General features: G+C 36.5%; 1 protein-coding gene across 6 annotated transcripts in view; it reads right to left on the bottom strand.

Annotated features, from left to right (window-relative positions):
* The window catches only part of BRIP1 (BRCA1 interacting helicase 1), a 102,586-nt gene that overhangs the window by 50,389 nt on the left and 36,878 nt on the right, over positions 1-15,319 (bottom strand). For all 6 annotated transcript variants that reach the window (XM_035560916.2, XM_035560914.1, XM_050714728.1 and 3 more), the window contains exons 15-16: positions 11,012-11,171; positions 10,137-10,258 (exon numbers count right to left, since the gene is read on the bottom strand). In XM_035560916.2, the coding sequence (XP_035416809.1) occupies positions 10,137-10,258; positions 11,012-11,171 (282 nt within the window). The remainder of the gene's footprint in view (positions 1-10,136; positions 10,259-11,011; positions 11,172-15,319) is intronic.

Raw genomic sequence — 15,319 nt, 5'->3', positions numbered from 1 at the left:
AGACCTGACCTTTCAGCTGTATCTCCAGAGCTACGATTCATTTAGCAGTATGTTTATGACCACAGCAGCCCTACCATACTTGCCGAGCTCCTACCACCAAAAACCTTTTGCCCTAACATGCAGTATTTTGCGACCGAGGACATCGGACTAGGCAGCATTTTAGAAATACTAGGCAGAAAGTGGGGGGCTTCTGAAGCAGGCTCCTCTTTGGGAAAAATGCCATCTCCCAGCCGCTCCCAGGGCACCTCCAACACCAGCTGCAGAAGAAGTTCCTCGACTCTCCTTTCTAATCACGTGGATAACCACGCATAACACGCCTGATGTGAGTTTGAACAAGAATTTGTTACTTGGACATTATACGCACTTTAACATATATCAGAAGAATTTATTATTATTGGGAACAGGGGATTTTTATTTTTTTCCCAATAAACAAACATAAAACTACACCAGAAAGGGTCTTTCCATTGCTCTTTTGTACAGTATTAACCTTTCTAAACTGACAAGTGAAAGGACACGCTTCAGGAGAGAAAACAGCAGACTTCTAACCTCTTCTGACAGGTAACTTTCAAGTTGAATTTGGATAAGAAATCTTATTTTATGTACTTATGCCCTTTAAATTGCCTGTCAAATTTACAAATTCAATCTTTACAGCCAGAAAGTAAATTCAGTTTGATTTCACAGATTTAATATTTGTTCCAGTCACTCACAATCTATTGACTGGCACAACAGTTTTCCCTCGTAATTTTCAAAACAGAAGATGATTTCTTCTGAACTCTTAGGCACATTAATACCATTCTGTAAGAAGGAACTTGTATCTAGACATTTCCACAGATGTAAATGCTACTTGGAGAAACAAGGTAGGTTGGAGAAATTAGGTAGGACATGAGAAAATGTCATTAAAGTCTTTAAAACATAACCAATGTCAATAACGCTCCTGTATATACTTTGCATTTTTCCTCTTGCCCTGGTAAGTTTTCTAACAATTTCCTCTACTGAAGAAATTCTGTTACCAGCAAGGTTTTGGCCAGTTGCAACAAACGTGTCCTACTCCTCTAGCAGGCTATTTAAAGCAGTATTAGAATAACCAGTCATATGTCTTATACTTAATGATATTTTTAATTGTATGCATAAACCACTGAAGATCACCTGCATGATGTTACCCTGTGAATAGAATACATTAGTTACGTTCCAATACATATTAGCATTATGCAAATGTATATAACTTCTAAGCATATCAATGAGGACAGTTAATTTTTCAAATTATATAAAAATCAGTATTCACTTGGTCTAACTTTGTGATGGGTCTTTAAAACCTATTTTTTCTACTTTATTTAAGAAAGGGCTAGCAGAAAATAAACATTTGGTTTTCTCACTTCAATAATCACGTCTCAGCACGAGACGACAACTTACATTGCTAAGAGTTCAGTTTTCATCATAAGTCTAGGAAACGTAAAAGGCCAGGCCATGTCATTTTAATGCAATCAGAATCTATTTCATTGTATAACTCTTACATTATCAAACATCAAATCAACGCCCAATTCAAAATGACATGTTGCATATGTGAAAAAGCCAGTCTCTCCTGCTAGCAAATATCCTAAATGTGCAGTAAACCACAGGCTAGAAGGGACTAGTTAAAATGTCAGAAGACAGCCTTTTACTTCTACCTGTTCATCCTTAAAAATATACTCTTAGCTATCAGGCATGCTTTACAGACAAATAGCTTCAGCAAGCAGCAGCAGAAGGCCCGTGGCAAGCTCTGCCATCTTGTAGCTGTCAGACAGATTAGGCTTTGATCTATCTGGGAGGTCATGGTCACATTCACATTTACTGAAGTCTAACAGCATTATACCTGCTAACTGCTCGTTCTTTTAATGCTTAATTAGTTCGACATCTTTCACTATGGAATATTAACTGAGAAACAGCAACAAAAAATAAATGTCATGAACAAACTTTGTTTTTTATGACTTGGAAAAATCTTTTGAGGTAATTTCTGCTACAATTTCAAAGGATTTTAGAACGTATTTTTCATTCAAAATTAGCAAAACAAGTTTTTCTTCAACAATAACAAATGCATTAAACATTCAACAACATTCTTTATATTAGATTCTAAGTGTTGACAAGTCACAAAAATATGTGGCAAACAGTGCTTCACCTGAAGAAACCCTGACTTACTCAGGATTCAGGTAATATATAAACAAGTAAGCAAAGTGGATTTATATTGTGCTTACCATGGACTATATTAGTCAGCTTATGACATGAAACTGAGAAGACTTGCACAGATTGTTTTTGAACCTCAAACTAACATACACATTTACATACAGAAGCCTGCAGCACGTCTTTTGAGCAATACGACAGGCTGAACCAGACCTATTCAAAATTAACTAACAGCAAGGTATAAAAATAGCAATCTATTATAAGCTAATTGCTTATGCAGAAAAATCAATGGTTTGACAATAACATGAAAGCACTGTTTTTGTTCCCAGAGAACTGAGTTCTTTCAGTTCTGTAAATACAAGACCTCTCCTTACTTTGCAGTAATAATTACAACTGAGATAAGGAAATTCGAAACAAATTTCAGTGTGTTTTAGGTATCTTCATCTACATGCACATCACTACAAACCAGATTACACAGAAGTCTAAAGACAAGAAAAGTTCATGAACACAACAGCAACACTGTGAGCAGTAAAACAGAGCACTCATTTAAATCTGCATCTGTCTTTAGATCAGCATCTAGCAGCATCATGCCAGGTTAAAGAAAGGCAACTGCTGAAACAAAAAAGCCAAATAAGCTTGGAACTCGATGAATACACGCATGCACACATGAAGGTCAGTATATGTAGACACACGTTGAAGCTCATGGCCTCCACTCCTCAGCACTCTCCTCCATTTATCTTCCATGGAAAAACAGAAAATGGATACAAAGGTTTTCTGGCATTGCACTGACTTGTTTCTCTGGTTTTAGGAGAGGACAAATTGTAATAACAGTAAAGAATATTGCTTCTGTCATCCAGCAAACTTTAAAACACATTTGCCTTTTTTTTTTTTTTTTTGGTAAATATCTAATTCCCCACTTCCCAACATCAAACAAAAACCCAGGTGGTCACCTCATTCCCTGCGTTCACCCCCTAAAAAGACATAAAAATGTTTTTTAAACAAATCTACTTTCTTCAAAATCTCCTGTGTCCAGTTACAGTCTCTCTTCCACCTGAAATAGCAATAATTGGAACTCTCCGGGAACGTGCTTGCCATCTACTTTCCTCCTGATGAATGCCAAGTAATCATAAAAGTTTGCAAGTGCAGGAAAGTAAAAGACATGAAAACCCATTTCTTTTCTTTTCTACCTGAAAACCCTTAAATGGAAGCAGCATTAAATAGTGCAGCATTTGACCTTTTTCCCCTTGCTTCCAAAGCAGCAACAACATCTGAGAGATTTAAGACTAAATAACGCACGTATATGGACCTGTCTGAGTCACAGGGCATGCTTCAAACATCCGCACTCCTCAGCAGACTTGCTGAAAGATAAATGTAAACACAGCAGCTCAATTTCTTAGCCCACATGAGGAAGATAGGGTAGGACATCATCTTCAAATGTTCCACGCATTCCAAGTGCAAAGGGTGTTAACACACAAAACAGTACGAAACAAGCAAACGCTCATCACCTATAATTTACCAAACTAGATGCTGGATATGACAATAATTTATTAAAGCCATTCCAACCAACTCGTATATATAAATATATGGTCTACAGACATAAATAACACACTATGCTTTCACACACTAAGACTTTTTTTTTCTTTTTAAAGAAAACAAAACTGTGAGCAAAGTAATATTACATACCATGAATAAGACATCATTGCCTGGTACTTTGTACTGCTTAGTCATCTTCAGGATGCTGTTGGACAGCTCTTCACCGGATGAGTCACGGGCCCGGCTCTGCACCTATCGCTCTCCCGGGGCTGCCACTTGCAGCCAGACCACCAGCTGACATCAGTTCTGTTCATCCAAGCCATATCAGCTTCCAAATAGCTCAGGGGACCTTTTCCACCTGAAAATTTCTATGTAAAAATGTGCCTCCCTCTAAAAATAGTGAATAATATATGGAAAGCCATCATCTCTGCAGACCTAGATCTCACACTGGCTATCTCGCCGAGTCTTGCACCCGAACAGTACCCCTGAAAAGACAGGTACCAGGTGTCCATAGGAGGTAAACAGTGCAACACCTCTTGCATAACCAAACATGTAACTGAAGCTAGGAAAAGTTACCGAAATATACAAAATAAAGACCAAAAATCATGGAGGTGGCAAGAAAGAAACTATATATGGAAAAACACCAACTGTTTCCCCATAAGCCTCCAACAATTAATAACAAGGTATCACCTATAAAATAAAGCCAAACAGCCCATCAGCAAACGACAGCATACCAGAGTCTACTGACTGGCCAACACTACCTTCAATGACAGAAAAACAGCAGTACCACTTCACACGAAGCCGTATTTCCTGTATTTTGAATTCACAAGGTATTTTATGACTAAACGCTTCCCAAGTATTCTCACTCTTAATCCCAGTGTTAAAGAGATGGGGAGCTTATGTAATGTTGTAACCACTGAACACTTTTAGTATTGTCAACTACACCATGTGGCATCTCAGCGATCTTGAAGTTTTACGGTTTGACAAATCTTGTAGCACATTCACCCCAGGCCTATCTACTCATCTCAGTCTTGTAGGCTTTGAGGGACTGAGAACAAGTGACTTGATTAAAATCTAATGCAACCAAAACTCTCCTCTGAAGAGAAAATTCAATCCATTTCCACTGAAGCAGAAGTGAAAAAAATCAAACAGGCTCCCTAGAGGTACAACGCTGCTGCATACGCTCAGTGGCACTGCGTCTAAGGTGAAGTGGTAAGTGTCAGTCATCCTTACAAATCCCCAAGGTGATAGCTTCACTTTTAGAGCTTTCAACATACTTTGACAGTAAAGTAAAAACTTAAAGGTCAACCCTACTTGCTAAGGATAAGATAAACACAAGAAAATCACTTTGGAATTTTTTATGGATCATAAAAGTAAACTATTAAAGGTAAAGTTTTGATTTGCCGTATTATTTATCCAAAGGCTTATCTTCCGGATATATTCAGAGATGATTTCTGTGATCTGTGCCAACATATTGACATCAGCCTCGCACCAGCAGAAGAGAAATGCCAACTGCTCATCTTGCATGTTAAACTGAACTTAAATGTTACCTTTCCTAGCTAGAGGAATGCTGTATTCAACAGGATTTTGCAGCTACTCACAGGCGTTGAGCCTGTGCTTAAGAAGAGTGTGGATGGCTTTGACTTTTTACAGCCATTCTCGTTTAAAGGAAAAGTGGGAAGTGAAAGGCTTTTGAGATATCTTATTGCTTCACACCCACGTAAGAAACTGCCACACCACCACATTTAGTGCATTGCTTGTGAAGCCTTAGAGCAAGGCAAACCAGAATGTCACCTCGCTTTGAATTTTGGATAAGAAGTGAAAGTATTTTTGAAGTGATTCAAAGCCATGATGCAATTCATACAGTGCATATTATGTTTCTTGACTCATAGGTATACAAAATAATCATTTTCATACAAGATTTTATTTTCCTACACAACAGTATGCAAGAAAATAATTATTTCAGCAACCATTTATTTAGCACACTTCCTCCATTAAATGAAGAAAACATATGCAGGCTTAAAAATAGCCACAAGGACTAGAAACTAGCTTAAATATAATGAAAAATTTCATTATTCTGAAATGGTACAAATATCTCAAATTTTTTGATCCCTCAAGAAATGAGAAAGGAACTTCAGCCTTACAGCTGCAAACTTTTGGTACCATTAAGCTGCATATAACCAAGAAAACTGTAACTGAAATGATGTGTTCCACCATGTTTCACAAATTATGTTGCTGGAAACAATAAAGAAAGTATTTGCAGTCATAGTTCATATTCACACTGTAGTAGCTATGGGAAAAATTCATTAATGGCAAACTGAGTTACTGTTCTTGAGTAACATCTCTGCACAGAAAGCCTAGCCTTATCAAGTTTATTTTCCTTGCATATCTATTGATGTAGAAGTGTTCGACTGCATTTTCCTCTATATTTTGGTAAGTTCTCTTAGCTGTTATATGATTAAGTACACTCTGCTGTACTACGATCAAAAGCATCTGGAAAGGTGGAAGCGAAGAAATGCTCTCTGGGAAAGTTAGCTTAATGCTTGCACTTCAGAGTCGCCCATTATCAACATTTCACAGCAAGTTCCTTTATTTTCACATCCCCAAGGTAAGAACAGTAAATTATGACTCAAACTAAGCAAGTCACACTTGGCTCCAAAATCAGATTTTCCTACCTCTGGTTTCAGGTCCCAGAGGTGGGCAGAGGAAATCCTGGTCACAGCCAAAGAAGTCATTTTTGGCTCTGAAATAAATTTTCCTGCTTCACTAGAGCCAAACCCTACCATTGAGAGAACTATAGCTTTAAGCAATACTTTAACTTTTCTTTCATATATTTAGCTTTAGCAACTTGATTCTTCAGCAATATGAAACCATTTTCAATACTATAGAATTAAGGTTTTGGCCTCTGTTCCTTAAAACAGTATTGTTATTATCAAGGACACTTACGAACCCTAATTATTTCCTTCTTCCTAATGCTGACGAAGTATTTTAGACTCTTCTCTTCATGAAAATAAGTAAGCTTAAGATACTATATGCCTAAAATTCTTAAGTGAGGCAACTGGAAAAGACCAGATGCTTGCCATTTATACCAGAAGTTGTGGCACATATTTAGAACAAGCATATGAAAATATTATACATCATATTTGACAATGAGTTTCTTGACCAAGTGAAGACTGATGTCCAGATCCAAAATGCTACAATTCAAAATATATAACAAGTTAATAAATAGTATGTTAGCATCAGATAACATGTATATGGGATTACACATCTTTTTCTGTCGCATTATTTATGTTCTCTAATATTACAGTTCACTGGTATTAGCATCAAGTTACAAATCATAAAATATATTTAGAAAGCAGGTTGATCACAGACGAGTAATATTAGTGGAGATGAGCCAACATCGAGCTGCCAACATAAAATATTGCTCTCCAAAGGTACAATTCAATAAACCCTTATGATTGTGCATAGTTCTAGTAGTATTAAAGGGATTACTCACACAAGTAAAAGCTATGTGCAGGAGTAAGGGGTTATAGCATTAAGCCTTAAGAGAACTTTTATTAACCCAAAAAGCAGACATGCAAGTGTATTTTCATGTAAAAACAGAGCACTTTTTAGTTATTTAAACCTATCCCAGAATCATCATTCATGGATTTTCAAGGGAATTGTTAACCACTTGCATTTTCTATTTATAAAGGATGTCATTATTAATAACCTTATCAGTTTCTTCAGCACAGCTACTGAGCATCTATTGCTATGTAAAACAATAAATGTAACTGTTTACAGTTGCATATCTAAATGGGTTTAATTTGACTTGTGTCACTGTATTTTGAATTTTCTTCTGTCTACTCAAAACCCAAGCTCTGCCCAAATTTTCAGAGCTGGAAGTTTCAAAATTTTTAGTATTTAAGCTATGTTCTTATTTAGCTAACCAACTATTTCATAAAAGCGAATGTCTTAACTAGCCTATAAATTTTAACCATTTCATTTGGGAATTCAACATATCCTAAAATCCTACCAAAAAAAAAGGATAAAACAGCACAGAAAAATATTTTCTAATATTTAAGAATCTGATTCTTTTAACCCCAGGAAAGAAAAAGAATTCAAAAAAAAAAAAGTTGAAAAAACAAGTTAACAAGTAGAAACATTTAAATTAAAATCAGTCATCCTAAAAAAAAGTCAGTTGGTTGTACTTGGAAGAGAGAATCTATGTATTCCTAGTATGATGAGCACTACTAATATATCTTGAAAACAATAGTGAAAAGAAAAATGTATTTTAATAAAATACTGCAATTATCTTCCTTATAGTCTTATAAATTATTTCCACTGAGTAATTTCCTTGTCTACCCTTCTTTACCCAATTGACAATGTGAGCTTAAGTAGTAAAGCTACTCTTTTTTTTTTTTTTTTTTTTTTTTTTTAAAGATATCTTCTAAACTTAAAGCTTTGGACAAAACAGGGCATTAGTCAATTTACGGGGAAGCACTGCTAGCTGGATATCACTTTGAATCCAAGCTGTTGAGCAAAGAAAGTTGTTTATAACAAGAACAATTTCCCCTAGCAGTATTCTAGGAGCACTACCACACGATCAGCCAGCTCCTCAAATCCGATGCTAAGAGACCAGTGCATGCCCTTCTCTCATCTAGAACTGATCAGTTTTTGCGCATTACCATATCTAAATATACACACACCAACCTTTAGCTGCATGCAATTTGGCAGCTACTGTTTCTATCCTTACTTAAAAATTCAGAGGTTTTCTTCAGTGTAATTTTAAAAAAAATAGATGAATCTAACAATATTTTGGAATTGTTATCAGTAATGGCATATACTGCCCAAATCCCTATTATATTACATATTTGGTTGTACCTAAAGGAAAATAGAATGCAATTATTTTAACCTTAAGGAACATAATCCTCTACAAACGCAATTCACCTTTGACACATTCTTTTCAATTTTATTTTGTATTATTTAGAACACAAGAATATTGACTTTCTGGAAGTCATTTAGAGTAAATTTTAAGAGTGCCAGCCCTACTACAGACCAAGGATTTCCAAAATACCATGTCTGTGTTCACTTCTAAAACAAAGCATTTCTAACTCTAGAAACTGTGCTAAATACTCTTTGAATGTAAATGTTTTTATACTAAAGCACAGAGTACTATGTTTTAGAGGGACAAAAATGTTATGGCTGAGTAAGTGCCTCAAGAAAGTTACACCGACAGTAAAAGAACGTTGCACTGGGCAGCCACCACTAACATAACCTTACTTGTCCTCATAGGATGTGGGGTTTTTCTACCAAGGCTTTAACTACGCACATGCCATAGACAACAAAGAAGTCTTTGGTTGTTCACTTAACCCCAGAACACAACTCTAAAACCAAAGCTGAGGCAGTCTGGGCTTTGAAGTGCAAACCTATTATTTTCTTGTTTGATTTGGCATTATTAATAACCAGAATCCATCTGTTTCTGATATTCATTCTGTGATGCTTGTTTCTTAGCTTCATGAAGTAGTCTCAAAAAGCCCTAAAAGGTACACAATAAGATAAAGCAGTGATGGTGGCTGTTATCACTGACAATTGCCAGCAACTAAGTGGCATGCACTAAGCTTATTTTCAGTGATCTGAAATACTAGTTAATAATGTGGTTTTTTTTCAGCAAGTAGAAAGCAAAACTAGAAATATACTTTTCCAGTAAAGTTAGAAGATGCATGAATTATCAAAAAAAAGTAATATCCTCAGTTTTCAGGAGGAGATAATGTTATGTCATAATTTTATGACTCAAAATCTCAATCTGATAAGCAGCGTTAGCTTTGAAAAAGTTTACATTTCCACTCTCTGTGTAAATGGGAAGTGTCACACAGTTACACTGAAGAAGGTAATAGGAATGAGAAAGGTGACACACTGCAATCAATAACGGAGTGTGTGAAAGTGAAAATAAAGAGTGTGAAACAATTATCTTTATTTTTCCATGTATTTTCTGAAATAGTCTTCTGATCAATCTGAATGCCTTACTTAATATAGTATTTTCCCAGGGCTTATCCTATACTTTAACAACCAAATGCCCCATAAAGTCAGAAAGTAACTTTATTTCTATATAAATGGTATAAGCTTTTGCATATAAAAACAGACAAGTAAAGATGGAAACAGGTACTGTGCTTGGCAGAAGATGAAGCTAACAAGCACTTTAACAACGCAATAGCCTTCGCTAGCAATGTCAAAAAAATTTACAATACTTTTACCTAGCATGATATATATTTATTTAGAGTTAGGTCCACACGATATGCTGTGCTGTTCCTCCTCTTTCTGTGTAAAAGGTAACTTAAAGAATTCAAATGAGACTGACAGGAGTAAGATTACATAAGGGTAAACATTTCAAATATTTTGTGCACATTTGGTATTTTAAACATGGCATAAAAATAACGTACAACTCTTTCAATTAGGTATTGATATCCTACCTGAAGGTCTTTCACATTTGGAAACGGAATACCTATGGTTACAACTGCTCGGGCATTCTCATCACAGAAATCCAAGCCTTCGCTAACTTTTCCTCTGCATACAGCTATAAGGAGTGCTCCATCTTGAACAAGCCAAAGAGGGATAGACATCATTCCCATTGATAAACTGAATATCAGAAGAAAGTTTCAGCAACATTTTTTTTAAAAACTAAACATAACATAGCATAATACATTGTACCTGTCTGGAAAAGGTAGGGAAATTTAAAATTGGAGAGTTTTTGTTAAAAGGATGAGATTAACTCATTTTGATTGATAAAATTGTCACTTTGAATACGAGTAACAAAATAATTTTGCATCATATGATACAGTGGTACTTAATTATGCGTGAACCATATGAATCTACTACAAAGTTTTAAATTTTAAACCTTCAATTGTGCATTCCAAAACACATACCATTTATTTTTGGCATAGTATCATTCTTTATTCTCTATACTAATACTCAAGTATTTTGAGAAGAAATCCTATAGTAGCTGTAATATAAGTCGGTAAATCAAAGCTATGGAATGTATGGTGAAGCTGATTCTTTGAGAAACCAGTCTGCACCCTGCTGGACACGTAAATGCACGTCCTTACACAGCTCACTGCCTTTTGAATACCACTACTAGGGTTATGCAACATTCTGTATGCCCTTTACGCTCACGCAACAATGCAGATAGCACTTAATCTTCCTCATTTATCACAATAACTTTTTAAGCTGAAGTTCATTTTAGTTGTTTATCCATTCCTTATTCTCTGTTAAACATATTAAGTATCACCCACTTTCTGTTTTTAACCTAAAGAGTCAGTATCAACAATTACATGTGGGAAGAAAATACCTTTTTCTCCTTTACATTTGATTGCATCATAGTATATTTTCAGCAATTCATCAAAGTCACTCTTTGCTCCTCCTTGAGGCTCTGCAATGACTGTTTTAACCAGCTCCAGGTTTCTCCATAAGCCAGTATGCATCCAGCGATCTTTTAATTTGTCCAAAAGCTGAAAACAGAAAAATCCAGAAGAGCTGAAATAAAAGGTCAATCACTTGCACTGTTCAAATAAAGCAAGCAAAGACACCTATTTCAGTGCAATTATTCATTTTTTTGTATTTATCAATACAAGTTTCACTACATACTGAATTCTGAATTCATTTAAAACAAACATTTGCATCTTAAATTTGCACAATATTTCAATACTTTAAAATTTGCATAGATAAGTTAGGGGAGGAGGCATCGATGTAGCATTTGTCAACAGTCTCCTCTGCTTCTTGAAGGGCCTGCAAGTTTTGTTGTATCTGCCAGATTCTGAACTGCGCATATTTTACTTCAAATCAGTGCATGTTCAAATGCTGTAAGCAAATAAGTTTGTTCCACATTTAGTGTGAACATAATGAAAAATATGTATTGCATTATAAAAACCTAAATTATCAAAGTCTGAAATGACCATGAAAACTGAAGTGAGATGGGTGGGGGTCATCTGCAGTTAGCTGTCATCACATGCCCTTTTCTCATCAGTTTTTACACTGGATTTTATCAAGGTAAGGAGCAAAAGTCATTCCTTTACCTAACATACTTGCTCGATGGTGCACAGCAATGCCCTCAAGACCAATGAAAGGCAACCAACACATTTTAGAATGAACTGAGGTGGTTCAGTGGACATAAGGTAAATACTTTATTTCACTCATTTTACTGTTCAGTGATCATTAGTGTCACTAATACTGTGCAGTAGAGTTACCAAGATCCATATGTACAGAAGATTTTAAATTCTCAGCTTCTGTATCATGGGCTACGCTCTTAATTTGTCTGTACTTCCCTCAACTCCGCTCACTGAAGACTTTCTTACTATTTTGCTTCAGACTACACAAACTGCTCCAGCTGGAACCTGCACTAGTCCCAGTACAGTGCTTAAGGAGCCACAGCATCCCTTAGTTCCTGGCCCACTCGCCTTTTTGATGCACTCCAGCCAAAATCCAAGGATCTTGTATGGTTAGACTGTTGCAAAATTACTCTGTTAATAAGAGAACAGTTGCGTATCTCATCTTCTTAACACCAAAGATCTGAATTTATTCTCTGACATTAAGTATTTGGATCGGTCCCTCTTGAAGGACATGCATGTCAGAGGGGACAAATACTGTGACACTTTTTGTACTTTGACTAGCTGTGTCCCCATTTCTAACCAGACAGTTATGATTGCTTACTGCTGGCAAGGCACCGCTCTCCAGCAGCCACAGAAAGACCAAGAGGTGACCAGCAGTAACAGCTTCCTACACATACAGATGTTACAGGGGAAGAAATCACTTCTTCCAAAAGTATCTGTCCTAGCGTTTGTCCCCTTCTCTACCAGCTCTGTCATTTCCTGGCAGGATCCTGTCTATAATCTCTTTTTATATAAAGGGCCATAATATTATGACCAAGCAATTACTGTGCATCTGGCCATCCACAGCCTGCCACTGAGATTTCCGTTCTTGGCCATGATATGGAGATAATTCTAGTAAAGAAGAGAATCAAATTATTCCTCTAAGTACCTCCATTTAAGATCTGTTAGAGCTGCCCCTGACTGTAATATTGTCAACTTTTTCAGACTTCATTCTTCCTTCTATGAACCTAATGCTTGTCCGGGCATCCACCTGACAAGCTGTGCTAAATTCACTTCTGCCTCTGCTTACCATGCGTGGCAAAAGGAGGCTGGTAAGATGGTAGAGACAGGACACGTTTAGGTATAACTGAATTGAAATTTTACAAGCACACCTTATGAAGCATTCTTATCAGAAAAATGGTTTCATAATGAAGTGAACCAAAGCCTGTTGGATCACCTCAGAAAGGGCAAGATTCCTTACAAAAATTACTTAGTCCTTCAATTCCACTGGATTTCTCTCACAGTTTAAAGCAGGATAACTTCCATTCATCTTTGGAAAGATGGCAGTAGGAAACCTTCCTCCAGATTGTTAAGAAAACATCTTTTCTCTTTTGTGGGCTGCCCAGCCCCTGCAGGCAAGTATGTATCAGACCAGAAGAGGTTCAGGTTTCTTGTTTAATTGACAGAAACCATCACAATAAAAAAAAAATCTACTTTTTTGGATGAAAACATGCAAATTATTCATGAAAATCCTTGGCAAGAATGGAACAATTCATTTAATTCATACGAAAGCTATTACCTCTCCTACTTAATGGAGCTTCCTGGAGATGGAAACTTCCTTGTACACAGAAAAATATGTGCAAATACACACAATACACACGCAAGAGACACTAAAGCCACCAGAATTACGGACATGACCGAATACAAATAAATAAAATATAAAACACATACGTGCCTCATAAGAGCTATGAATCAAATGCAAGATTCTCATAAAAATTATTTCACTTCAGGTTGAAAAAGTGCAAATGGGAGCAAGATATAATGCCAGGAATCACAAGAAGCAACCATTAATGCCCACAGTCAGTCACTTCTTCTACCCAAGGGAATAATAGTTTCTGCAGTGGAAGGCAGTCTGCGTATATTTTATTAAATCCCCTAAAAATGGATTCTCAAATGGTTTATTAACAAACGGTCTTCCTCCAAGAGAGCACAAAATCTTGTTAGATAGAATCTGTCATCTTCCCATGCACTGAAGGATGTTTACTTTGATAGCTGTTTGCCTTTTTTTCCTTTCTTCTACTTAAGGACACCTGTAAGCTATGATCGGTACAATCAACGAGCTCAGTATTTAGATTTACTGTTCATCTTTGTCAGCATCCCCCCCCTTTTTTTGGCATCTTTTGAAACACTCTTGGAGTTTGGGAACAGAGTAAAAGTTTTAACATCTCTTGGCATTATGTTGTACTCCTAAACTAAATCCTCTCATCCTGTGTCCATGAAGGAAAAGCTTTGCTCCTTTTCATTTGCTGCTTTGTTTTATACAGTGCCAAAAATTGCATTAGAGGTTTCCCATGTCACGGAACAAGACCAAAGATTTGTTTTAATGTATTTTACCCTAAGGCAAGTTCACTGTAATTTCCAGCATCTTAAAGAAGTTGAGAAGTTAACTTGCAGCCATCACACCACTGCAGCATAATCTGGGAATGCACTTTTTCTGCAGCATTCCTTACCACTGACGGGGATTTCTGAAGTAGCAAATACCTGCGATGAGGGAGGGTCTCATGTAAAACACAATGACATGATGAGCTACTTATTTTGATTTACAGTTCCCTAGCTCTTGTCCTGCTACGAGCACTTGTTATTAACTTTCTTTACATAGATTATTCCTTAAATATTTTAGCATTGTTTAACATAATGAATGGACTGCTCCTTGCTAGTAGAGTAAAAAGGGATTACGGGAATAATCCCTCCATCAAGAAGTGCTCATAGAAGCTATGGGACGGTTCAAAATATGATAAGATATTCAAGAGCAGTACAGGGGGAATAAAAGGATAATGAAGCCACTCGTGACCCAAGCAGCCCCTGAGAGAATAAAATAACTCTGGCTTTATTAGCTAGTTTAACAACTATTAAGTCTTTAATAACAACTACCAGTTACAATTGTATTGCATATTCTCATGCATCTTTAAAAGTGTGCTGTCTTGTTCCCCATACATTTATATAATGACAACTGAACAAAAGGTATTTGAAGGTGCACAAAAGTTACACAAATTTCTGGTAACCCTCTTAGAAGTCTGCCATTACACACCAAAAAAACCAACACCTTTCTCTAAACTTCAGTGTTTTTTCATCTTGTTTGTATGTAATACTTTTTGATGATATGAAATTCACTTTTCAACTGTTAAGGATACTTAACATTTTCATTGTTACTTGGATATAAAGGGTAGCTGAGGAGAGCGATGAAACAGCTGTTAGTTTTTTCTTAATAAAAATCACAGTATTGGCACCACTGTTAGTGCAAAAAGTCAGAGATTCTCGAGGGACTAACATTGATCTAAAAGCCTTTTCCCATGCAGAACTCTTCGTGTGTTTGCTACTAGAATTTTCTTTTTGAATAAGCACTGCTTCAAATCAAAGTGTGTCTCCAGTGGGCTGGAAATGTGTCTGAAGGGTCAAACAGAAGTTCTCCACACAGTCAGCAGAAAACTTCAGAAGCAGAAAGCAGACATCCCTGTCCAACCCTGAGGCTGAGCGACAGGACTTACTGCACTAGGCTCAGCTTTGCTAGAACT

This window comes from Cygnus atratus, chromosome 20 (genome assembly GCF_013377495.2).
Source record: "Cygnus atratus isolate AKBS03 ecotype Queensland, Australia chromosome 20, CAtr_DNAZoo_HiC_assembly, whole genome shotgun sequence".
NCBI lineage: Eukaryota > Metazoa > Chordata > Aves > Anseriformes > Anatidae > Cygnus > Cygnus atratus.
This window is presented reverse-complemented; position numbering and strand designations above follow the sequence as displayed.